General features: G+C 37.4%; 1 protein-coding gene, 1 long non-coding RNA gene and 1 pseudogene across 2 annotated transcripts in view; 2 read left to right on the forward strand and 1 right to left on the reverse strand.

Moving 5' to 3' along the window:
- Positions 1-27289, forward strand: part of LOC102158687 — an 81552-nt gene that overhangs the window by 16928 nt on the left and 37335 nt on the right. The window lies entirely within an intron of this gene.
- LRRD1 (leucine rich repeats and death domain containing 1) overlaps positions 1-27289 on the reverse strand; it is a 48719-nt gene that overhangs the window by 2436 nt on the left and 18994 nt on the right. The window contains exons 2-4 of the mRNA XM_021102378.1: positions 24269-26253; positions 16109-16307; positions 1338-1499 (exon numbers count right to left, since the gene is read on the reverse strand). Coding sequence (XP_020958037.1) covers positions 1338-1499; positions 16109-16307; positions 24269-26173 — 2266 coding nt within the window. The 5' untranslated portion in view covers positions 26174-26253. The remainder of the gene's footprint in view (positions 1-1337; positions 1500-16108; positions 16308-24268; positions 26254-27289) is intronic.
- Positions 16567-18396, forward strand: LOC102159135 (annotated as a pseudogene).

A 27289-nucleotide genomic window follows, 5' to 3' on the forward strand; every position in this document is an offset into this window, starting at 1 on the left:
AAAGTTATTGCTAAATATTCTTTTTTATGACAATTTTTTAAAGCTGGTTTTATTTATTTATTGTCTTTTTGCCATTTCTTGGGCTGCTCCCACAGCATATGGAGCTTCCCAGGCTAGGGGTTGAATCGGAGCTGTAGCCGCCAGCCTATGCCAGAGCCACAGCAACACAGGATTCCAGCCACGTCTGCAACCTACACCACAGCTCACAGCAACACCTGATCCTTAACCCACTGAGCAAGGCCAGGGATTGAACCTGCAACCTCATGGTTCCTAGTCGGATTCATTAACCACTGAGCCACGATGGGAACCCCTTTTTTATGATAATTTGCAGAATCAACTTGCATAGCAAGTTAGAGGAGGTGACTACTGTGACTTTTCATTTTATTTCTTAGCTTCCTTCCATCAATGAGGTCCATGTCCCGCAAAAGCTTTTGAATGGTAGCCATGCATACTGTGGCTTACAGAGGATTGTGCGTTTTTAGTGATGATCACAATATATTATGAGATTATGCTGTTGTAAGCATTCTGATTACAGACACATGGTACATGATAGAATGATTTGGGGGAACAGTTGTATATATTCTTTTCCCCCAAATCTGGATCATTGAATTTATTTAATACTTCTTCAATTAAATTGGAGGATCCAAATCTGGATCTATTCTGAGAATTGACAATGAGCAGCAAAGTCATAGTCCCAGGAAAAAGCTTAGTTGTTGGGAACCCAGGCCCAGGGAAAGAACTGGACAGTGAAACTTCCATCCCAGAGGCTTAGAGAAACCAGTCTCTATCTGGTTCAGTGGAAGGACATTAAAAGACAATTTACCTGCTCCCTGAAGTAATCAGGGACAACCAAAGGAGTACTTAGGAACAAAAGGAGTGAAGACTCTGCAAGGATTACAGATAGGTGATCACAATGAGTCAGATAGTGACCGTCATCAGTGGAAAACCTCTGTGAACTTCCTACAAGGCTAAATAGCACTTTTAGAACAACTGCATATGGTGGTACAGATCAGAACTGATGAAATCTGTATGTGAATTCTCTGAGTCTGGCCATAACCATGATGACAAGACTGTTTAAGTGCATCGAGGCCAGTAGGTGGGAGGGAGTTCACCTGGCCACTTAAATTTACCTGTTTTTAGTGGTTCAAATTGTATAGATCCAGATTAAATAATTTGAATTATCAAAATAAACTCCTAACCTTCAGGAAATGGAAAATGATAAATATTGTAATATCTCTGCCAGACTGAAAACCTCCATTTAAAGCAAAGTATTTTAAAATTTACAGGTAGTACCAGAAAATGACTTGTAAGCTAGCCAGTCGTCACTCATTACCTACCATCTCTTTCATCTGCCCTCTGAAGGTAGCGGGCAATAGTATACAATTGCTTTCCTTTACAGATTTCCATGGGAGGTCTCAGCAAAGGGTTATCATCAAAATTTATCTCCTTCAGTGAAAATAGGTTGTAGATACCACTAGGCAGAGCTGTCAGATTATTTCCTAGCAGAAAAAAAATTATGATTGAATTTATCTTTGAATTATATCCTTCTCTAAGTTTTTACTGTTGTTCACTTGCTAGGATTGAAAAGGAGGAAGTATAGAAACAGAAAAACAGTTCCTTTTCCTCACAGAGGATGACAACTTAAGATAGGAGGCTTTTTTCTTATAGGAAAGGACTTCACGGAGTAGATGTGATGATAATTTTTAAAATAAACTTTTTATTTGGGATAATTTCATATTTGCAGAAAAGTTGAAGAAAATGTATAGAGTTCCTATATACTTTTTATTTTTATTTTTTGGCTTCCCCATGGTATATGGAGCTCCCAAGCCAGGGATCAGATTCGAGCTGCAGTTGCGTCCTAAGCCACAGCTGCAGCAATGCCACATCCTTAACCCACTGTGCCGGGCCGGGGATCAAACCTCCATCCCAGCGCTCCCAAGACACCGCTGATCTCATTCACAACAGTGGGAACTCCATAGAGTTTCTGTATACACTTCATCTAACTTTAGTTTACCCCTGTTACATTTGTTAAATCCAAGAAACAAACATTGGTTCATTACTATTAAAAAAAATCTTTGGACATTTTTGGATTCCATTGTATTTCCATCAATGTCCTTTTTCTGTTTGAGTATCGATTCTAGGATAGCACTCTGCATTCAGTTATGTCTTCTGGTATGTGACAATTTCTCAGTCTTTCCTTGTTTTTTTATGACCTTGATGGTTTTGAGGGGTATTGATTGGGTATTTTGTAGAATATTCCTTAATATGAGTTTATCTGTTATATTTTTTTCAAGAATAGCCTGAGGCTTTTGGTTTATGAAAGAATTTTGAAATCCTCTCATCACACCAGGGATACCTGATATCTACAAGACATCATTAGCATGTTATACTTACTCCCTTGGCTCAAATAGTACCTGCCAGCTTTCTCCAATATAATGTTTAGATTTTTTTCCTCCCCATAATCCACTCTTTAAAACTGAGTTACTAAGTCTGGCCAACCTTCAAGGAGTGGAGATTAAGCTCTACTTCCCTAAACATACTTTTTTCAAAACCACCGTAATTTAATATAAACCTGGCATAAAATGTAAAACTGTGATAATTGACAAAGAATTTGTAATCATTTCAAGAGGAGCTGGCCTCAGTTTATCTTTATGCTATTTATATATTTATAGTCATATTATTTTAGCCATAAATGAAGGAACTTGGTTCCTTTTAGTGAAGAAAGGTATTTAGAAACCAATATCTGGGTCCTAGCGTTGCTCATTGCTTCGTGGAAATTATGCTACTTCTAACTTGTGTATATTCTCTCTCTGCCCTGGTATCACTAGCTCTGGGAAAAAGTAGTTGCCATGTCATAAAGAGGCTCATATAGCAAGGAGCTAAAGCCTGCTGCCAGTAACCACACAAATAAGCTTTGAAGCAAGTCCACCAGCCCTAATAAAGCCTGACTGCAGCACCAGCCCACAGGTTGGCAGCTATCTCATACAGGACTCTGAGATAGAACAAGCCAGCTAAATACCTCCTGGGTTCCTGCCCCTCAGAAACTGTGTGAAAAAAGTGTTTGATTAATTTAAAGAGCTAAACTTCATCAAAATTTCTCACACATCAATAGATAACTGCTATATCAAACAGCTAATAGCTAAAAGTACTGAAATAAGATGTAAGGAGCTGCCAACCGCAGGGAAGGAGTTTGTGTTTTTGGTCCAGTAACTTAAGTGCCCGATGAAGCAACAATAGCAACAAAAACAAATATCAACATTCTTTGCATAGAAATAGAATTAATTATAGAGTTTAGGATTCAAAATAGAGAAAAATGAAAATGTGCCTCACTCCCAAGAGAAAAAAATGACTCAGTTGTTGTAGTCAACATATAAGAATTTTAAGGCAGCTAATACAATGATGTTCAAGAAGGTAAAGAAAGATATTCTCATAATAACTAAAAAAATAGGAACTCTTGGGGGTAAACATAAATTATAAAAAAGAAATAAATGGAAATTCTAGAACTGAAAACTTCAATATCTGAAATTAAAAATTAACTTGACAGAATTAATAGTAATATAGAGATAGACAAGTCAGAAAACCTAAAGGCAGATCAATACAAGATGCTTAAAACTCTGAGTACACACACATACCCCCACAGAGCTTTAGGGATTTGTAGGACAATATGTAAAGGTAATTAAAGTCTTGGAAAAAGAAGAGAGAAAATGAAGCAGAAAAAAATTTTGAAGAAATAATGTTGACACATCCCCAAATTCAGTAAAATACATGAATATACAGACCAGAAACTCAGTAAAATCCAACCAATATAAATACACACAAAAACCACACCTAGAATGAATGTCACAGAAAATTCAGAGTAGGCCTTTCAAGAAATTATCCCCTCTACCTGAAACAATCATAAGCTGAAAGGGCTGATAGAATCAGCTTTTTCAGAATTCTGGAGTTTAATCATTTTGCATTCATCTCCCTACCATCCTCCATTTCCTAGCAGAGCAGCAGCAGCCATAGGGAGGGAAGCCCACCTTCCAGGTGCAGCCTGCTGAGGCCAGAAAGTTAATGTGGACCTTGTTCTTTTAATACCATGGTTTTGCATTTTGTTCTGTCTTCTGGTTCCTCAAGGGACTGGCACAGAGACCTTTGTTTTGCTCCCCTGACTCAGGCAGGAGCAGCCTTTCTGGTGGCTGTTGTTGTAACATGTCTGTGCCCACCTGGGACAAGGGACAGCAGACAGGGAAAGCAGCAAACAGATCCAAAAACTCAGGAAGGAGATGACTAAAGAGGAAGTTACTTGGGGGAATAAGGCTCAAAAGGCCACAGTGAATCCTCGGGATAAAGGAATACAATAAGCATATCGAGGATTGGACACATGCTCAGAAGAGAACTGAGAAACAGCTTTACACCTGTGGTGAATTTCAGGACTTCACACAAGCAGAAGACCGAGGTAGTCACAGGTGACCTGGCTTAACATTGAAGTGCTCCAACTTAGAGCTAAGCTTCAAAGACCAGGGAAACAGTATTTTCTGGCTTTAGCCATTGAAGAACAGAAAAAGATATCCATGCAAATACTAACCAAAAGAGTTGGAGTGGCTTTACTAACATTAGATAGACATAGACAGGTTCTTCTACAAGGGCTGTACTTCATATATAAAGATAGATATGTTGAAAGTAAATTGATAGTAAATATATATATGAGTGATAAAGGGGGCATAGGGCATTTAATATGATAAAAATTCATTAGAGTTGAAAGTTACAACAATCGTACATGTATATTTTTCTAATTTTTCAAAACACATGAAGAAAATTGACAGTTAAAGCAAAATATATACGATTCCACAATCATAGTTGTAGATTTTAATGCCCCTCTCTAAGCAACTAACATAACAAGACAATATACCAGTAAAGACAAGATTTCAACAAGGTTATCAACCAGGACCTATGTGATATTCATAAATCACTATACCTAACACTTTTAAAAATAATATTTGATATGTTTATCAAGATAGCTTATATGCTGAGCCATAAAGCCATTTCCAATAAATTTAAAAGGATTGAATTCACACAGAGTTTAATATCTGACCATAGAGAAATGATTGCTTTCCTATTAAATGTCCATCAACAGCAGAATAAATAAAAGACAGTGTATTCACATAATGGACTATGTACTGTATTGTCTATGACTACATAGAATAATATGAGTGAATTTCACAAACATAATGTTGAGTGAAAGAAGCCAGACACAAAAGGGTATATACTTCATGATTTCATTTAAGACATACCGTATTTTTTAAGGCATACTATTGGAAATCATGATAGTAGTTACTCTTGGTTGACACAAGGGAGAGAAGTGATTGGAAAGGGGCATAAAAAGGTTTCTGGGAATGTCCTGTTTCTTGATCAAGGTCTTGAAATAGGAGTTTTTTCTGTGTATGGAATTTCATTGAGCTATATATTTTAAAATATGGTATTTTTTTGTGGTTTTTTTGTTTGTTTGTTTGTTTTTTGTTTTTTAGGGTGGAGGTTCCCAGGCCATGGGTCCAGTTGGAGCTGTAGCTCCCAGCATATGCCACAACCACAGCAACACAGGATCTGAGCCATGTCTGCAACCTACACCACAGCTCAGAGCAATGCTGGAACCTTAACCCACTGAGCGAGGCCAGGGACGGAACCCATGTCCTCATAGATGCCAGTCGGTTTCCTTAACTGCTGAACCACGATGGGAACTCCAAAATATATATATTTTTTAAATTGAGATACAGTTGACACATAACATTATATTAGTTTCAGATGTGAAACGTAATGATTTGATATTTGTTTATATTGTGAAATAATTACCACAAAAGTGTGAATAACATCCATCACCACCACACAGTTACAGATTTTTTTCCTTGTGATAGGAACTTTTAAGACCTACTCTCTTAGCAACTTTCAAATAAATGATAAATGGTTACCATGCTGTACACTACATCCTCAGAACTGACTTATTTTATTATTGGAACCTTGTACCTTTTGACTGACTTCATCCATTCCCACCGTCCCCATCCCCTGCCTCTGGCAAGCATTAATCTGTTCTCTGGACGTCTGAGTTTAGGGGTTTTTTTAGATTCCACATGCAAATGAGATCATATTGTATCTGTCTTTCTCTGTTTGACTTATTTCACTTAACATAATGCCCTCAAAGTCCATCCATGTTGTCACAAATAGCAAGGATTCCTTCTTTTTTATGGTTGAATGATATTCTGGTATGTGTGTGTATCACATTTTTTAAAAATTATATTACAGTTCAACACAATATTACATAAGTTACAGGTGTACAACAAAGTGATTCACATTGTTTAAAGGTTATATTCCATTTGTAGTTATGTCAAATTATTGGCTCTATTCCCTATGCTATGCAGTATGTCCTTGTAGCTTATTTTGTATGTAATAGTCTGTATCATTAAAACCCTACCCCCATACAGCCCCTCCTCCCTCCACTCTCCTCACTGGTAACAAGTAGTTGTTCTCTATATCTGTGAATCTGTCTTTTTTTTTCTATAGTCACCAGTTTGTATTTCTTTTTAGATTCCACATAAAAATGATATCATACAGGGGAGGATGGGGGGGAAAGTGATATCGTGGAGTAGTTTTTCTCTGTCAGATTATTTCAGTTAACATAATATCCTACAAGTCCAACCATGTTGTTGCAAATGACAAAATTTCCTTTTTTTTTTTTTATGGCTGAGTAGTGTTCCTGTGTGTCTGTGTATGTGTATTCCACATCTTCTTTATTCATTTTTCTCTTGATGGACACTTAAGTTGCTTATATCTTAGCAATTGTAAATAATTCAGCTGTGAACATTGGAGTGCATGTATCTTTTGGAATAAGTGGTTTTGCTTTTCTCAGATATATATAGAAGTGGAATTGCTGAGTCATATGGTAATTCTATTTTTAATTTTTTTGAGAAACTTCCATACTGTTTTCCACAGTGGCTGCCCCAATTTATATTCCCACCAACAGTGTAAGAGGTTTCCCTTTTCCCTACATCTTTGTCAACACTTGTTAATTATGTTCTTTCTGTTGATAGCCATTTTGACATGTGTGCATTTCTCTGATGGTTAATGATGTTGAGCATATTTTCATGTGCCTGTTGGCCATCTGCATGTCCTCTTTGGAAAAATGTCTATTTCGGTTTTCTGCCCATTTTTTGTTTTACTATGTTGAATAGTATGAACTGTTTATATATTCTGGATATTAACCCCTTATCAGTCAAATCATTTGCACATGTTTTCTCCCATTCAGTAGGTTACCTTTTTGTTTTGGAGATGGTTCCTTTGTTGTACAAAAGTGTCCCATTTGTTTATTTTTGCTTTTTTTCCCTTTGTTTTGGGAGACAGAGCCAAAAAAAATTGCTACAGTTTATGTCAGAGTATTCTGCCTCTGTTTTCTTTTAGAAGTTTTATAATTTCCAGCCTTACACTAAGGTCTTTAATCTATTTCGAGTTGATTTTTGTATATGGTGTTAGTGTTCTAATTTCACTGTTTAAAATGTACCTATCCAGTTTTTCCGACACCTCTTATTAAAGAGACTGTTTTTTCTCCATTGCACATTCTTGCCTCCTTTGCAACAGATATTTTTCAAAACTATTCCAAAAAAATTACAGAGGAAAGAACACTCCAAACTCATTCTATGAGGCCACCATCACCCTGATTCCAAAACCAAAGATACTACAAAAAAAAAAGAAAATTATAGGCCAATGTCAACGATGAATATAGATGTAAAAATCCTCAATAAAATGCTAGCAAACCAAATCCACCAATACATTAAAAGGATCACATACCATGATCACACACCATTATCCTAGGGATGCAAAGATTTTTTTTAATATCTGCAAATCAATCAATATATACACCACATTAACAAATTGAAGAATAAAAACCACATGATCATCTCAATAAACACAGAAAAATCTTTTGACAAAATTCAATACCCATTTATTTAAAAACCCTCTAGAAAGTGGACACAGAGGGAACCTACCTCAACGTAATAATGGCCATATATGACAAACTCACAGCTAACATCATTCTCAGTGGGGAAAAGATGAAAGAATTCCTGCTATTATCAAAAACAAGACCAGGGTTTCTACTCTTGATACTTTTATTTGGTATAGTTTTGGAAATCCTAGCCACAGCAATCAGAGAAGAAAAAAATAAAAATAATCCAAACTGAAAAGGAAGAAGTAAATCTATCAGTGTTTGAATATGACATGAGCTCATCAATGAATTTAGTAAAGTTGCAGGATACAAAATTAATACACAGAAACCTACTGCATTTCTATATACTAACAGAGAAAGATCAGAAGGACAAATTAGGGAAAACTTCCCATTTACCATTGCATCAAAAAGAATAAAATACCTAAGAATAAACCTACCTAAGTAAACAAAAGACCTGTACTCTGAAAACTGTAAGACCCTGATGAAAGAAATCAAAAATGACACAAACAGGTGGAAAGATATGCCATGCCCTTGAATTGGAAGAATCAATATTGTCAAAATGAGTATACTACCAAGGCAATCTACAGATTCAACACAATCCCTATCAAACATAGGAAGCAAGAATAACAATGGAGAAAATTAAGTCTCTTTAATAAGTGGTGTTGGGAAAACTGGACAGCTACATGAAAAAGAATGAAATTATAATATTTTCTAATACCATACTCAAAGATAAACTCAAAATGGATTAGAAACCTAAATATAAGACCAGATGCTATAAAACTTTTAGAGGAAAACACAGACAGAACACTCTCTGAAATAAATCACAGCTATATCCTCTCAGATCCACCTCCTAAACTAATGTTATAGATTAGTTGACCATAGGTGCATGTGTTTATTTCTGGGCTTTCTGTCCTATTCCACTGATTTATATTTCTGTTTTTGTGCCAGTACCATACTGTTTTGATGATTGTAGCTTTGTATTATAGTCTGAAGTCAGGGAACCTGATTCCTCCAGCTCCATTTTTCTTTCTCGAGATTGCTTAGGCTATTCGGCATCTTTTGTGTTTCCATATAAATTTTATTGTTTTTTTGTTTTGTTTTGTTTTGTTTTGTTTTGTCTTTTTAGGGCAGCACCTGCGGCATATGGAGGTTCCCAGGCTAGGAGTCGAATCGGAGCTGTAGCCGCCAGCCTATGCCAGAGCCACAGCAACAGCAGATCTGAGCCGCATCTGTGACCTACACCACAGCTCACTGCAACGCCAGATCCTTAACCCACTGAGCAAGGCCAGGGATTGAACCCTCATGGTTCCAAGTTGGATTCATTAACCACTGAGCCATGATGGGAACTCCCATATAAATTTTAAAATTATTTGTTCCAGTTCTGTAAAAAATGACCTTGGTGTTTTGATGGGTATTGCATTGAATTTATATATTGTGCCAAGTAGTATGGTCGTTTTAACAAGATTAATTCTTATTAAAGAACACAGTATAACTTTCCATCTGTTGTCTTCAATTTCTTTCATCAGTGTCTTATAGTTTTCTGAGAACAGATTTTTACCTGCTTAGAAAGTTTTATTCCTAGTTATTTCAGCTTTTTTTTTTTTTTTTTTTGCTTTTTAGAGCCGCACCCACAGCATGTGGAGGTTCCCAGGCTGGGGGTCAAATAAGAGCTACAGCTGCTGGCCTGTGCCACAGCCCCAGCAACACAGGATCCGAGCTACATCTGTGATATACACCACAGCTCACAGCATCGCTGGATCCTTAACCCACTGAGTGAGGCCAAGGATTGAACCCACAAACTCATGGTTCCTAGTCAGATTCGTTAACCGCTGCGCCACGACAGGAACTCCCCTTATTCTTTTTTGATACAGTGATAAATTGATTTGTTTCCTTAATTTCCCTTTCTGATAGTTCATTGTTACCATATGAATAAATTTCTGTATATTAATTTTGTATCTTGCAACTTTATTGAATTCATTGATGAGTTCTAGTTTTCAGGTGGCCTCTTTAGAACTTTCTATGTATAATATCCTGTTATCTGGAAACAGTGACAGTTTTATTTCTTTTCCAATTTGGAATCCTTTTATTTCTTTTTCTTGTCTAATTGCTGTAGCTAGGACTTACAGAATTATGTTGAATATAACTGGCATGAGTGGGCATCCTTGTCTTGTTTCTGATTTTAGAGGAAATGCTTTCAGCTTTTTACTGTTGAGTATGACATTAGCTGTGGATTTATCATATATGGTATTTATTATGTTAAAGTATGTTCCCTATGTGCCCACTTTCTGGAGAGATTTTGTTTTTTGTTTGTTTATTTACTTTTTTGGGGGCTGCACAGGCAGCACACACAGGTTCCCAGGCTAGGGGTCGAATCAGAGCTGCAGCTGCCGACCTATGCCACAGCCACAGCAACACGAGATCCGAGCCACATCTGCAACCTACACCACAGTGCACAGGAATGCTAGATCCTTAACCCACTGAGTGAGGCTAGGGATTGAACATGAAACCTCACGGTTCCTGGTCAGATTCATTTCCACTGTACCACAACGGGAACTCCTTTTTATTCTTTTTTATTTTTGCTGGTGGTGTTGTTTTTAAGGGCCATACCTGCAGCATATGGAAGTGCTGCTAGGGATTGAATCAGCACTGCGGCTGGTAGGCTATGCCACAGACACAGCAATGCTGGATCCGAGCTGTATCTGCAGCCTACACTGCAGCTCGTGGTAACAACAGATCCTTAACCCAAAGAGTGAGGCCAGGGATTGAACTTGCATCCTCACCAACACCACGTAGGGTAGTTAACCCACTGAGCTACAGTGGGAACTCCTCTGGAGAATATTTATCATGAATGGATACTGAATTTTGTCAAAAGCTTTTCCTGCATCTATTCAGGTAATAATATGGTTTTTATTCTTCAGTTAATGTCATATATCACATTGGTTGATTTATGAATATTAAAAATTTTTGCATCCTTGGGTTAAATCACTTGATCCTGGTATATGATCCTTTTAATGTTTAATGTTTTAATTGTTAGATTTGGTTTACTAATATTTTGTTGAGGATTTTTGCCTTTATGTTTATCAGTGATATTGGCCTGTAATTTTCTTTTTTTGTGGTATCTTTGTCTGGTTTGGATATCAGAGTGATGCTGGGTGTATAGAATGAGTTAGAAAGTGTTCTATCCTCTGCAGGTTTTTTTTTTGTTTTTTGTTTTTTGTTTTTTTTTTTTTTTTTTTGAGTAGGTTGAGAAGGATAGATGTTAACTCTCCTCTAAATGCTAGGTAGAATTCACCTGTGAAGCTGTCTGGTCCTGGACTTTTGTTTTTTGAGGGGTTTTATTTTTAAAATTTTTTTAATTTTTATTTTTTAACTTTTAAAAAATATTATGGCTGTATCCATGGCATATGGAATTTCCTGGGCAGGGATTGAATTTGAGGCACACTTGGAATTGACACTGAAGCTGTGGCAACACCAGATCCTTTTAACCCACTATGCTGGGCCAGGGATTGAACCCACACCTCTGCAGCAACCTGAGCCACTGAGGTCAGATTCTTTTTTTTAAGGCTGCACTGGCAGCATGTGGAAGTTCCCAGGCTAGGGGTCAAATTGGACACATGGCTGCCGGCCTACGCCACAGCCACAGGAATGCCATATCCAAGCCATGTCTACAGCCTAAACCACAGCTCTTGGCAATGCCGGATCCTTAACTTACTGAGCAAGACCAAGGATTGAACCCATGTCCTCATGGATACTAGTCAGGTTTGTTACCACTTAGTCACAATGGGAACTCCTGCAGTTGGATTGTGTGTGTGTGTGTGTGTGTGTGTGTGTGTGTGTGTGTGTGTTCTTAGATTTGCACCTGAGGCACATGGAGGTTCCCAGGCTAGGGATCAAATTGGAGCTGTAACTGCAGGCCTGTGCCACAGCAGTGCCATATCTGAGCCACATCTGTGACTTACACCACAGCTCATGGCAACAGTGGATCCTTAACCTGCTAAGCGAAGCCAGGGATCAAACCCGTGTCTTCATGAATGCTAGTCAGATTTCGTTTCCACAGAGCCAGGATGGTAACTCCAACAGTTGGATTCTTAACCCACCACACCACTGCAGGAGCTCCAAGAGTTTTTAAATTATTGACTCAGTTTCATTACTGCTAATTGGTCTGTTCATATTTTCTATTTCTTCCTCGTTCAGTCTTAGGAGATGGTACATTTCTAAGAATTTGTCCATTCCTCCTAGATTATGTATTTTATTGGCATATAATTGTTTGTAGTAGTCTCTTAACAACTTTTGTATTTCTCTTGAAACTTTTCATTTCTGATTTTATTGATTTGTGCCTTTTCTTTTTATATCACATTTTCTTTATCTATCCATCCATTGATGAATACTTATTAAATACTGCAGTGACAAGGGAGTGCATATATATTTGTGAGTTGCTATTTTCATTTACTTCAGGTAAATATCCAGAAGTAGAATTTCTGGTTCACATGGTAGCTATGTTTTCAATACGCGGCTCTGATCCCGTGTTGCTGTTGCTCTGGCGTAGGCCATTGGGCTACAGCTCTGATTAGACCCCTAGCCTGGGAACCTCCATATGCCTTAGGTGTGGCCCTAGAAAAGACAAAAAAATAAAAATAAATAAAATAAATTATTAAAAACCCCAGGTATTGAGCATCAGAATGGACGCCATCTGTAAATAATACTATATTGATATAACTAGCTGTTCTGCAGGTAGGAGATGATAAAACTTCACAGTGGCATTACCGATACAGATCTAGAGAGAGAGAACTGTGAGACAACTTTCCTTCTCCCTGAGAACAACCACAAGCAGCTTTCATGTCAATCTACTTTCCTTTCATTTGGTATTTTGGTTCCTTGGAAGAGAGGTGGTAATGTGTTAAAAATTTACACCACAGCAGTTTCTGTTCTTAGTGATTGACCACTTAATTCTCACAATCCAAAGAGTAGATATTATTTCCATTTTAAAAAATTCTCAGTGAATGCTGGAGCTAGGACTCTTTTTTTTTTTTTTTTTTTTTCATTTTTGGCTGCCCCGTGGCATATGGAGCTTCTGGGCTAGGGTTCAGATCCAGATCCAAGCTGCAGTCACTACCTAAGGCACAGCTGTGGCAATGCCAGATCCTTAACCCACTGTGCCAGGCCAGGAATCAAACCTGAATACTAGCACTTCCAAGACACGGCCAATCCCATTGTACCTTAGCAGGAACTCCTAGAATTCTAAATAATGTCCTACTTTAAAGCCCATGCTATGAGGAAAGCAAGGAATTAATCTCTAAATCCCTTTCATTGGTATAATGCCTTACATATGTAAAAATATTTTCATACTCTTCATCCAATTTTATTTCCACAACAGTTCTATGAACAAGCAGAATTAGTAGCTTTCCTATATTACTGATGGAAGAACTGAGGTTCTGAGGGGTTCTCTATCTCCCTAAATCCGTTAGTGTCAGAGAGGGCTAGTTCACCAGAGTGCATTTCATTTTTGTCTGAGTAATGCTTTCACAGATGAAACAGCTTTCGAAGTTTCATTCAGTCTGCAAACCAGATATATTACATGGGTATTCCTGTTAGCTTCATTTTATGATTGGAGGAAAAGAGATTAAATGCAAGACTTGAACTCGGCCTGTTAACTTTAAATCTGGCAGTAAAAGCTGGAGACTTTGGGCATGCCAATTGTTTAATGATTGTCTCTTAGCTCCAAAGCCACTTCTGTGGGCTCCCTGAGTGTCACATCAGGAACACTTTTACCCACCAGCAACGGTTCCTGCCTATAACAGCTGAATGCAGTTTGCAGTTTTCTCAACACTAGGAAAACTAGCTTTATCAATTTCTCTGTCTCTGTCTGTCTGTCTGTCTGTCTCGTCTGTCTATCTCTCTCTCTCTCTCTCTCTCTCTCTCTCTCTCTCTCTCTCTCTCTCACACACACACACACACACACACACACACACACACACACACACAGCCTCACCACCCCCAAGCTCAGAGCAGCCAGCTCCAGACAAGCAGTACTCCACCCTCGGATTTCTGAGTTGTACTGCTGGGTGACCCCTCCTCCAAACTTCTAAATTTTAATAATTCTAACTTCTTTACTTTATTCCCTCATCCGTAGGGTGGTTTGCTTCCTGTCATTGCTCTTTTGTGATAACTTTGCGATTCTCTCCATACGCTATCAGTTATACAGATAACAACATTATATTCAGTCATTAGCTAGAGTGTGGTTTCCGTCTCCTGACAGGATCCTCACTAATACTCTTCTAATACTGATGGAGACTAACAGAGAATTGCCTCAGCTTGCAGAAAAGCCTATGATCTTCCTATTTTATTTTGATTCTTGTACTAGAAAGTATCCAGAGAACTAGGCTTCCTATTGGTAGTTGTATTCTCCAGTATACCAGAAGACTCCGCTCAGCTTGTTTTCCTTCATGCACAAATAGTAGGTAAGTGGAGTATATCCTACACCTGGACAAAATAGATAACCTGTCTGATAAACAGTAAAACTTTGCCATAATAAAAAAATGGGACCAAAAATTTAAATTTCAGGAGTGAATCTGACTAGTATCCATGAGAACACCAGTTTGATCCCTGGCCTTGCTCAGTAGGTTAAGGATCCAGCGTTGCTGTGAGCTGTGGTATAAGTTGGAGATGTGGCTTGGATCCCCTGTGGCTTGTGGCTGCGCCTGTGGCCAGCAGTTGCAGCTCTGATTCCATCCCTAGCCTGAGAACTTCCATATGCTGTGGGTGCAGCCCTAAAAAGAAAAAACTGATGTATACCTACACAGCCAGCTTACTAGGAGTTGTGGGGATACAGGTGACAAATGTCAGTTACATTATATCTAAGTATTGATGCATTACTATAGGTTTTACTGTACTCTTGATTTGTTTTTAATCTGGAACTCCTCTAAATTTAACAAGGTGTAGGGCTCTGCTTATAAGTGCAACTCCCAACTGAAAGACATAATTTTTGAAACTCAACTATTGGTGTGATTAGCTGGTATAGCCACTATGGACATAAATTGCCCAAGTATGGTAAAGTTCTCATTCTGATCCAGCTATTCTACTTACAGCTATACTCATACACACAAAAAAAATTTAAAGCACATATAAACCAGAAACATGTACAGGGATGTTTATAGTAGCAAAAAAATTGGAAATAACCTACTTGTCTATTAACAGAAAGATGGAGTAATTGTTATTTAACCATATAATTGAATATTATACATATTATACAATATTTAAATTCAATGAAATGTCTACATATTTGTTAATGCGGATTAATTTTATAAACATAACGAATGAAAACTTAAATTACAGAATAATAAATTACATACCCTATAGTATGACAAAGTTTAATACATTTTAAAAACTCAAAATAATGTTACTTTTTTATGGATACATATGTATAAAAACTTGGATGGAAAGAAGATATATACCACTTTGGTTACAATGGTTACTTCTACTCTGGGGAGAAGTACAAAAGAAGATTCTATTATTTTATTTCTTAACTATCAAAAATCTCAAGTAAATAACACAAAATGTTAACATTTCTACATCTGGGAGTAGGTATGTGGGTGTTTATTATTTTCTTTATGCTTGAAATATTTCATAATGACAATTATTAAGAAAAATACCAGTCTAGCTTTGGGAGATCTTTTCTGATATTTTTAGATTGAGTGACTTTTTTTTCATTATTGTAGTGATTTACTTTGTAAAAGACTGTAAGGTAGTAGAGTATTCTGGGGTATTGGAGTGGGATCAGGGGAGCCAAGAGAAGGGAAGATAGAGAAAATGTGGACCTAACTTTGTGTAGGTAGTGTGTAGAGGGAAGGACGAGGTCAGCTTCACAAAGGGAGGAAATACTGAATGGCTGGGTATAAGCTGAGAAGCCGGTAAAGAAATGAAAATATGCTCATATTTCCCAGGCAAATTATTACCTCTTTCCAGGAGGGAACTGGACCTTATGCTTGATCTCATTTTCTGTACCTACAATAGCTATTTCCTTCCAATGGGCACTTCATATATAATGCTGACTGCCGTTCTGTCTTGCCAGAAAAACTTACAACCTTGAAATTAATACTCAACTTATTGATTATGCTTATGATTATGCTTGACACTTACCACTCAAGTTTAGCTGCTGGAGAGCATTTAAAGATAGAAAAGATGGTGGTAGATATCTTATTTGATTGTTGTACGCTTTTAAACTAACCAAACTTCTCAATTCCCCTATGCTTCTTGGCATCTCTCTGATTGCATTATTTGAGATATCAAGTTCTTTAAGTTGGATCATATTACACAGCTCTTCTGGAAGTCTTGTTAACTGTAACAAAGATTAAACAATTATATTCTTTTGTGTATGTGTGTGTCTTTTTTTTTTTTTTTTTTTTTTTTTTTTTTTTTTTTTTTGCTATTTCTTGGGCCTCTCCCGCGGCATATGGAGGTTCCCAGGCTAGGGGTCAAATCAGAGCTGTAGCTGCCGGCCCACGCCAGAGCCACAGCAACGCGGAATCCGAGCCGTGTCTGCAGTCTACACCACAGCTCACGGCAACGCCGGATCGTTAACCCACTGAGCAAGGGCAGGGACCGAACCCGCAACCTCATGGTTCCTAGTCGGATTCGTTAACCACTGCACCACGACGGAAACTCCTAAGCAATTATATTCTTAATAAATATTTACATGACTAAAACTTTTTCTAAAGTAAAATGGAAGGAGAGATGGTTTGTCCTAAAAAGGAGATATTTTCTATCATGTCAAAAAGACTTTGTGACTCCCTTGCTTAATAAAACCCACGACAAATTGTATACCATCCAGGTATCTCCCCAGTCTGACCAGTGGTACCAATTCAGTCCTGTGGCTTGCTAACCACTTTCCTAACTCTCCCACCACTTGGTTTTTGTTGCCACCTTATCACTTTCTTCTTTCCCTAAAGCTTACCCTGCTTTGTTTTCTTCTCCTCCCTAAAGTTGTTCTAAATGATTCTCTTCTGTATTTCGTCTCTTTACTTCTACTCTCACCACATTGCTTTTAATTAGTTCCTGTGTGTTTTCCTTGGATTTTTTTAAATGACATGGTACATATTTTATAATTTTTGTATACAAGTTCCCAATTATGATGAATTTTGAGTAAGTACTCAGTAAATTGCTTTATAACGGACACACACAGTTAGACAAAGTAGACTCAAATAAAAATTCCTTGTATAAAAATTATCACAAAGTAACAGGAATTAAGATATTCTGCTAAGGCAAAGAAGAAATACACATCTTCAGAAAAATAAGGCTATCACAAGTGGCTTTTGAAATAAAGGAAGTTTCATGAGTAAACCAAAGAGCTCTGAATATATGTTTCCCTCAGAAATAACCAAACAACAAGGTGAATACTGGTTATTGTGCTCAGTGTTCTTCCATCTGTAAAAGAAGCAAAATAGACAATTCCTAACTTAAAGGAGATCAAAATTTAATTCAGGGAACAAAACACACACATATGCAACAATGAAGAATCAGCATTAAGCAATAAGTAATTAGTGCCAAAATAAAGTTTACAACAACAGGGCTGGAGCTAGAGGCACACAGGGCCGAGGATGCCACAGACCTGGGACCTGGAGCAGCTCTGAAGCGGTGAATAATAGCTCTTAAAGTCTGCAATAAAAAATGGCCTCCAATAAAACTACATTTCAAAAAATGGGAAAGAAACAGAATGGAAAAAGTAAAACAGTTGAAGAGGCAGAGCCTGAAGAATTTACTGTAGAAAAGGTACTGGACTGACGTGTAGTGAATGGGAAAATGGAATATTTCCTGAAGTAGAAGGGGTTTACAGATGCAGACAATACTTGGGAATCTGAAGAGAATTTGGATTGTCCAGAGTTAATTGAAGCATTTCTTTACCAAAAAGCTGGTAAAGAAAAAGATGGAGCAAAGAGAAAGTCATTGTCTGACAGTGAATCTGATGATAGCAAATCAAAGAAAAGAGATGCTGCTGATAAACCAAGAGGTTTTGCCAGAGGTCTTGATCTGGAAAGAATAACTGATGCCATAGACAGCAGTGGAGAATTAATGTTTCTCATGAAATGGAAAGATGCAGATGAGGCAGACTTGGTGCTGGCAAAAAGGCAAATATGAAGTTTCCTCAAATTATAATTGCCTTTTTTTTTTGTAATTGCTTTTTATGAAGAGAGGATAACTTGGCATTCTTGTCCAGAAGATGAAGCTCAATAATTGTTTGCATTGCTTTATATATATATTTATACATATATATAAAATCTAGGTCTCAGGTTTTTTTTATTTATTAGCATGAAGATATAACTACATTCTAATGAAAATCAAGTTTTGGGTTTTTTTTATTTTATTTATTTATTTTTTGTCTTTTTGCCATTTCTTGGGCCGCTCCCGCGGCATATGGAGGTTCCCAGGCTAGGGGCCCAATCAGAGCTGTAGCTGCCAGCCTACACCAGTGCCACAGCAACGCAGGATCCGAGCCTCGTCTGCGACCTACACCACAGCTCAGGCAACGCCGGATCGTTAATCCACTGAGCAAGGGCAGGGATCGAACCCACAACCTCATGGTTCCTAGTCGGATTCGTTAACCACTGCGCCACGACGGGAACTCCAAAAATCAAGTTTGATATGTTTGTTTTTAAGTAGTATTGGAGGAGGTTTTGGGGATTTTTGTTCTTTACATCTGTAGCACTGGTTACTTTGTAGTTGCTACAAAGCTTTTTGTAGTTGCTTCCTTTAGCAGAAAAGAACATTTGATACTATGGTATATTATTTCCTCAGCATTAGAGAACAGCTTTTCTAAATGCTGGGGAAAATCTCTGTAGTCATTGCTCAGTCAGAATTTAGAATTTGCATTTAACTCAAATGCCTAAGGACCATTCAGGGTTTTTCATGTGTGTATACATAAAATACATATGTATGTGGCCTGGGGTTTTTTGTTTTGGGGTATTTTTTAATACATTTACCAAAACAAAAACAGCATTTCACAACCATGCATAATCCCATGTCTCTGGGATTCTATAATTTTAAACAATATAAGAAATCACTTCAAATAAAATTGAAATTTTTAAGTGTTAACATTTCAAATTAAATAATTTTGTAATTAATTGGACAACTTTAAACAATTTAAATTGGACACTTTTTAAAGCAGCCATATCAGAATCTGTATCCATATCTACAGTCATGTAAATGAAGTTTTATATTAAAATCCCTGAAAGGAAAATTTTATCACTACCAACAACTTCCCCACCCAAATGAAAAAACTAGAAAAATCCTACTGTGTTTTAAATAAGCCAAGCAACACTTAGTTAAATGGACATTTAAAGGTTCCTTGTGGGAGTTCCTGTTGTGCTCAACGGAAACAAATCCGACTAGAAACCATAAGGTTTCTGGTTCCATCCCTGGCCTCGCTCAGTGGGTTAAGGATCCAGCGTTGCCGTGAGCTATGGTGTAGGTCGCAGACGAGGCTCGGATCTGGCGTCGCTGTGGCTCTGGAATAGGCTGGCAGCAACAGCTCTGATTAGACCCCTAGCCTGGGAACCTCCATATGCCGTGGGTGCGGCTCTAAAGACAAAAGACCAAAAAAAAAAAAGAGGTTCTTTCTGGTGAACCACTCTTTTTCAAGAAGTTGAAATCCCTGTGCTATATTGATTGAAATGCCATGATACATGGAATTTCTAAGACTTGTTCATAGAAACCTAATATCAGATAGGTTGGCAACTGAAGACCTGCAGGAATATATGGAGTAAACAAATTTTTGTAATCTAAACTTTACCTGCATGTTTTTTCTTTACCCCAACCCATTTCTTACATGTAGGCTCAGTCTTCTCAGTATTTGGGTTACCGGTTCAGCTGAAGCCAGGAAAAACAATAACTTTGTAGTAATCAGAATGGTATTCAATTGTATATTGTTTCCTTTATTGTAAATATTGGTGAACAGTGGTCAATAAATAGTTTTATATTCAAAAAATAATAATAAAGTTAACAACCACAGATAATATAAGCGTTTAGAGAATGTATATCAGTATAAACCAGAGTCCTAAAAGAAAGCTTCATGTAGGAGGCAGGACTCAAATGGCCTTTTAAGAATGAATAGGATTGGGGAGTTCCCATCATGGCTCAGTGGTTAACGAAGTCCGCTAGTATCCAGGAGGATGTAGGTTTGATCCCTGGCCTTAATCAGTGGGTTAGGGACCTGGCGTTGCTGTGAGCTGCGGTATAGGTCACAGATGTGCCTCAGATCCCTTGTGGCTGTGGTGTAGGCCAGCAGCTGCAGCTCCAATTCCACCCCTAGCCTGGGAACTTCCATAAGCTGTGGGTGCAGCCTTAAAATAGAAAAAAATAGATCAGTCCTTTCAACTGATGAGTAAAACATTAAATATGTTCTAATATAATTTGAGGACAGTGAAAATATGAACCCTAAAAAGACAAAAGATTTTTTAAAAAAAGAATGAATTTTAAAAAAGAATAGGATTGGGGAGTTCGTATCATAGCTCAGTGGTAATGAACCCAGCTAGTACCCATGAGGATGCGGGTTCAATCCCTGGCCCCCCCCCAGTAGGTTAAGGATCTGGCATTGCTGTGAGCTGTGATGTAGATCGGCAGCCGCAGCTCCAAATTGACCCCTAGCCTGGGAACTTCCATATGCTGCAGGTGTGGCTCTAAAAAGAAAAAAAAAAAAGGATTGAATAGAAGTTACGGGACACTTCAAGCAAGACAAGTATCATGCATAAAAGTCGCTGGTAAAGAAAGGTGATAGAAAGCAGAGTGATACATATTTAGAGAAGGAACATAGAACCAGGCCCTGAAAAGACTTGGAATCTGAACCTATGAGATAAGAGTCAGATCAAGAAAGATAAGAAGGTCTGTAGTCTGACATTTCTTCGAACAAATATTATTGAATCACTTGCTAGAGGAAGTGCGTGACAACTGTTTGACTAGAGAAAGAAGAGTCCTCTTGGGGTCTTTCACTCAGGAAAATCAAAGCCTTGTGATTAACCTGACTCATCTTCAGATGACACTTTAGTGACCATCTGTTGTTATGTAAATTAATCCTTTGTGCATATTATCTCCACCCTGAGAGAGTTAACAAAGTGATCTTTCCAATGATAGAATTTTTTTTTTTTTCTTTTTTGGTTTGTAGGGCCATACCTGCGGCATATGGAGGTTCCCAGGCTAGGGGTCAAATTGGAGCTACAGCTGCTGGCCTACACCACAGCCACAGCAACAGAGAATCCGAGCCATGTCTGCTGCCTACACCACAGCTCATGGTAACACCATATCCTTAACCCACTGAGCAAGGCCAGGGATTAAACCTTCAGCCTCACGGTTCCTAGTCGGATTCAGTTTCCGCAGTGCCACGACAGGAACTCAGAATGTTCTTTTTGAGAGGGGTTCTGATAAATCTTTTTTTCCACTTGGTGACCTTTGAAATGATGTTGTACTGTAATATGGTGTCTTTGACAATCACCTGCGTGAGTGGGCTATAGATATGACATCTGGATTCCTAAGAATGGTCCTGTGAAATGAAGTCCACATTTTGATAAGTTGTAAGAAAAGGGAGGAAACTGAGTCAGAGAGAAAATTAGGAGGCTCCCAGATAGTCTAGGCATGAAGTGAGTGATGAGCATGGACCAGGATTGAGACAGTAACACTGGAAAATGAGAGAGATGATCCAAGAACTTTTTCAGAGGAAACAAACAGTTTTGATGTAGTTTGGTATAAATGGTGATAGTTACATGATTTCTAGACAAGTGTGAAGAAAGTGGCGTCACAAACAGAATGCATGGTGAGGTCTAGGAAGAAGTTAATAGAAAAGAGAAAGTTGGGAGTTCCCGTCGTGGCGCAGTGGTTAGCGAATCCGACTAGGAACCATGAGGTTGCGGGTTCAGTCCCTGCCCCTGCTCAGTGGGTTAAGGATCCGGCGTTGCCGTGAGCTGTGGTGTAGGTTGCAGACGCGGCTCGGATCCTGCGTTGCTGTGGCTCTGGCGTAGGCCGGTGGCTACAGCTCCGATTCGACCCCTAGCCTGGGAACCTCCATATGCCGCAGGAGCGGCCCAAGAAATAGCAAAAAGACAAAAAAAAAAAAAAAAAAAAGAAAAGAAAAGAGAAAGTTGGAGTTCCCGAAGTGGCTCAGCAGTTAATGAATCTGACTAGCATCCCTGAGGATGCAGGCTTGATCCCTGGCTCAGTGGTTTAGGGACCTGGCGTTGCCATGAGCTGTGGTGTAGGTCATAGACGCTGCTCAAATCCCTCATTGCTGTGGCTGTTGCGTAGGCAGATGGCTACAGCTCCAATTTGACCCCTAGCCTGAGAACCTCCATATGCCATGGGCGCAGCCCTAAAAAGCAAAAAAAAAAAAGAGAAAGTTAAGGGCACAACCTTGTAGACCACAATAGTAAGATACAGGAGGAAAAAGTGAGATTATAAATCAGCCAATGAATTAGTTGATTATAATGCAGAATTACAACATGTCTTTTAGTAAAAGAGCAATTTTTAAAACACAACATCTAGGAGTTCCCGTCGTGGCGCAGTGGTTAACAAATCCGACTAGGAACCATGAGGTTTCGGGTTTAACCCCTGGCCTTGCTCAGTGGGTTAACGATCCGGTGTTTCCGTGAGCTGTGGTGTGGGTCGCAGACGCGGCTTGGATCCTGCGTTGCTGTGGCTCTGGCCCGTAGGCTGGCAGCTACACCTCCGATTCGACTCCTAGCCTGGGAAACTCCATATGCCACAGGAGTGGCCCTAGAAATAGCAAAAAGACAAAAAAAAAAAAAAAAAAAACATATATATATATATAATTCTTTATTCCATCTACTTAAGCAAGTATTTTCTGGAGTAGCCCTTCTGGAATTATATAGCAGATATTAGATTTTAAATGGTCAACTAACTTTGGGAAATGTGGGTTAAATAGAGACAAACTGATTTCTTTACTGCAGGAACCTTCAGAGCTTTTAATATACTGAATCCACTGTGATTCTCTCAGAAAAGAAGCCAGTGCTTTTCAATGTTCTTGGGATTAGTTTTTTTGGGAAAAAATTCTGGGAAATCTCATGCTCCAAAAATAGTCCAGCTTCTATCAAACTACTTTAATTTGACTGTGAAGATCAAATTAAAGATAACTAGATATAGGTGTGTCCTTTTCACTCATTTACTGAGATCTTATCATAAATCAGTTTTTTTTTATTTAAAAAATATTTCCATAAAACTCACTCTTAGAGTTTGAGTAAAATGAAATATTATAAGAACATTTATTCCTGTTGATATAGCAGTCCTTTAGGGGACATTCCCTAAGGAAATAGTAAAATATGAAGAAGACTGTATTATAAAGAAGTTCATCACAGAATTATTTAAAAATTAGAACATCCCTAAATGCTTACCAGCAATGGATTAGTTACATAAATCATGTATTGTTTATAGTAATTATTGAGATTATGATTATTAAGATTAAGAAGATTATTAAGATTAGAAGATTAAGATTTTATATCATGGGAAAATTCTTATAAGAAGTGAAAATATTTAAAAGAATTTAAAATTGAGTAAACAGTATTTTTATAATTGTTTATAAAATCATATATATAAGAAGCAAAAGTAAAAGTTGTATCAACCTATGACCAGCATTTATGACAGTATGCTTGTGGAATTTTTTTACTTCTTTTTCACAACTTTCCAAATTTTCAATAATGTTATATCAGCAACTTTAAAACTCCTTTTATTATTAAACGGAAATAAAAATAAACCTATAAAGTTGTAAGTATTAATTACTTGACATTTCATTTTAATGAAATATTTTCCTATAAATCTATTATGTTGAAAATTTATTTGTAAGCCACATTTTGGGTTAAAAAAAAAAAAAAGCTATCCTAGAGTTCCCATCGTGGTGCAGCAGAAGTGAATCTGACTACTATCCATTTGCACGTGGGTTCAATCCCTGGCCTCGCTCAGTGGGTCAGGGATCCGGCATTGCTCTGAGCTATTGGTGTAGGTCTCAAACAGTGCTTGGATCTTGAGTTGCTATGGCTGTGGTGTAGGCCGGCAGCTGCAGCTCTGATTCAACCCCTAGCCTGGGAATTTCCATATGCCATGGTGCAGCCCTAAAAAGCAGAAAAAAAAAAAAAAACAACAAAACTATCCTTTACAAAATAAAATATTCTAACTAAATTAAACACTCATTGCACGTGTGTGTATGCGTGCGTGCATGCGCGTGCACACACACACACAAATACTACAGCTTAAATTTTGATCCCCTTCAGTCCTATCTTCCCACAAAGCCCAAAATATGTCTCTTACCTTTCTCCCATTTATCTGACTTATATTCAGCTCTTCCAGTGATTGAAGTTGGCAAAGTTCAATAGGAAAATAAATAAATTGATTGCTTGAGATGTTTAATTTCTGGATTCCTTTTAAGTTACAGATCTCTGGAGGAATATTCTGTATTTGATTTTCTGAAAGATCAAGTACTTGCAAATTTTCTAAAGTACACACTTCTATAGGGAAAGTTTCCAGTTTATTACAGCATAAAATAAGAACATGGAGTGATACCATATTAGAAATAGATGGTGGAATTTTCTTTATTTTGTTTTTACCAAGATCCAGGTATTCAAGATTAATAAGAGAGCATAAGTGCTCAGAAAATATGAGGAGTTTGTTTTCATTAAACTCTAAATGAAGCAGTTGTTTACTGAAAGATATGTCTTCAGGTATTTCTGAAATGTAATTTCCATTAAAACTCAGATAATAAAGAGACTCTAAAGCGCACAAACCTAGCGGAAAATATATTATTTTATTATAACTTAATTCAACTTTAGTTATTTTTCTGCAGTTTTTTATTTCAATGGGAAAATCTGTGATTATATTTCCTGCAAATTCTAGGCTGAACATATTATTAAGATGTGAAATATCTTCAGGTATTTTTATTATATTATTTCTGTTTATATGGAGTTTTCTTAAATTTTTAAGCTTATGGATGTTCTTGGGAAGTTCTGTTAATTTATTATCACTAAGACTAAGGAATTCCAACATTACACAGTGGGAAATATTCTCTGGTACATCTTTCAATAAATTTTTGTCAAGTACTAGAATCCTAAGTTCTCTAAAATTCTCAATTTTGTGTGAAATAACTTCCAATTTATTATCAGTCAGTTGGAGTTCTTTCATTCTGAGCAGTCGAAAAATTTCCACAGCCAAAAAGGTGAGTTTATTGTGATCAAGTAAAAGTTTCTCTAAATTCTTAAGCTCCTTAATTTCTTTTGGCAAACTGCTTATCAGGTTTCCAGTAAGATTTAGTGAAATTAACTTTGGAAGGAAGCACAGAGCTTTAGGAAATATTGTTAACTGATTATATTCCAGATTGAGACCCCTCAATTTTTTCAAACTAGATAGAGTATCTGGTATATGTCTTAACTTATTTTTAGCCAAATTTAAAATTTCTAAGTTTCCAAGACTTTCCAAGCCAGAAGGAGAACCCTCAATACAATTATTATTTAAAAAGAGTTGTCTGATATTCCCAAGCTGAGATAGTTCTTTAGGTATATGCGATATTTGATTGTGACTGACATTTAATGTCTTTAAATTATGAAGTAACTGAATTTCAGATGGAAGTGATGATAACCCATTTTCTTTCATGGATAAAATTTCAAGTCCTAGCAGATCACTTGGGTCTACCCCTTTAAAGCTTTTTATTTTGTTCTCATCTAAATTTAGATATTTTACATAATTGGTTTTTAAAATGTCCTTAGGGAATTCTTGTAAACCCTTGGCTTTAAGGTTAACTGTAAAGTTATCTAGTCCTAAAGCAAATCCTTTCTGACTTTCTTCAGAGAGTTGTGGACTAATTTTTTCTAATGTTTCAAGGAAAGCTTGATATTCAGCAGTCATCCCAGTTATTGATAATGACGAACTTGGTGAAATCTCAGTTTTTGACTGCAAGCTGTCAGGTCTAGTGATTATTTCAGAAAATCTCTTAGCCTTACTTCCAGAGGAGGATGTTGATGTATCATCATGTATACCTAACATATTTTTTCTAGGACGCATTTCACTAATTTGGTTGGAAGGTGTCCCATCAGAGGCTTCCTTTAATGAACTTGATGATTCTTTAATAAATCCAGATTCCTCCACTGACCATGATGTAGATTCTTCCCTAAGTTGACTAGTGACATCCTCTATCTCTTCTGGAGTACTCTCCTTTTCAGACATCTTTTTTGCAGATTGGTTTTATACCATCACAGGTTTTTAACTCACTTCTAGTTTTCATGTTTAATTTTTTCCTTTGAAACCTACAAAACAAATGTTGATTTTTTAAAAGAAGTATAAGATGTTAAAATTACAAATGAATTTTAATTCTCTAATGAATAATTTGATAATTATAAAAATACATATATAAATGATAAACTAATTTAGGTATAATTACTGGCTAAGGATATTTTATTGATTACATGCATTTATCACATGACACTCTTAAAATCACATTAAAATTATAGAAAGGGATAAAAAAATTAAAGAAAATGAGGAAGGAGACACAAGGGAATAAAATAATTCAACAAGTTTTGGAAGACAGAAAACGGACAACCAGTGACCACTCATGCCACAGGCAGAGAATGCCATTCTCATTGTGGACATTGCAGATTTACATATGGTACTGAAGTGTCATTTAATCTGCTATTCATTGTTTCTAGATGGGTTTTTATCTCAGCAATTGAATTGTCTAATTTTGATTGACTCATCTTTGTATTTTCCAGTGATTTGCATCTTTTATCAGTAATCTTTCTAAATTCCTTTAGCATTTTTATTACATCCTTTTTGAACTTAGGGTCTAGTAGAGTAGTGAGGCCTGTTTTACTATTTTCAGGAGATTTCTCTTATTCCTTTGACTAGGAATAGTTCCTCTGCTTTTTTATTTTACTTAGCTTTCTCTGTCTGTGAATTTAGGAGAAACAGCTATGTGGTCTTGAAAGTTTGTTTTGGAGTTCCAGCTGTGGCTCAGCACTAACAAATCCAGCTGGTATCCATGAGGACATAGGTTCAATCACTGGCCCTGCTCAGGGGGTTAAGGATCTGGTGTTGCTATGGCTGTGGCATAGACTGGCAGCTCTAGCTCCTATTTGACCCCTAGCCTGGGAACTTCCATATGCCATGAGTGTGGCCTTAAAAAGACACACACACACACAAAAGGTGGCTTTTTCTGTGGGATCATCCTTTTGAAGATTGTGTTTCCAGTATTTCTGGTACAAGGGCTAGTTTTGATGTGGATAGCAGCTACATCTTTCCTCAGGGTGTGCTAGCTGTTATCCCCTTGGTAGAAGGTGTGATTGG

The sequence above is a fragment of the Sus scrofa genome, chromosome 9 (genome assembly GCF_000003025.6).
Source record: "Sus scrofa isolate TJ Tabasco breed Duroc chromosome 9, Sscrofa11.1, whole genome shotgun sequence".
NCBI lineage: Eukaryota > Metazoa > Chordata > Mammalia > Artiodactyla > Suidae > Sus > Sus scrofa.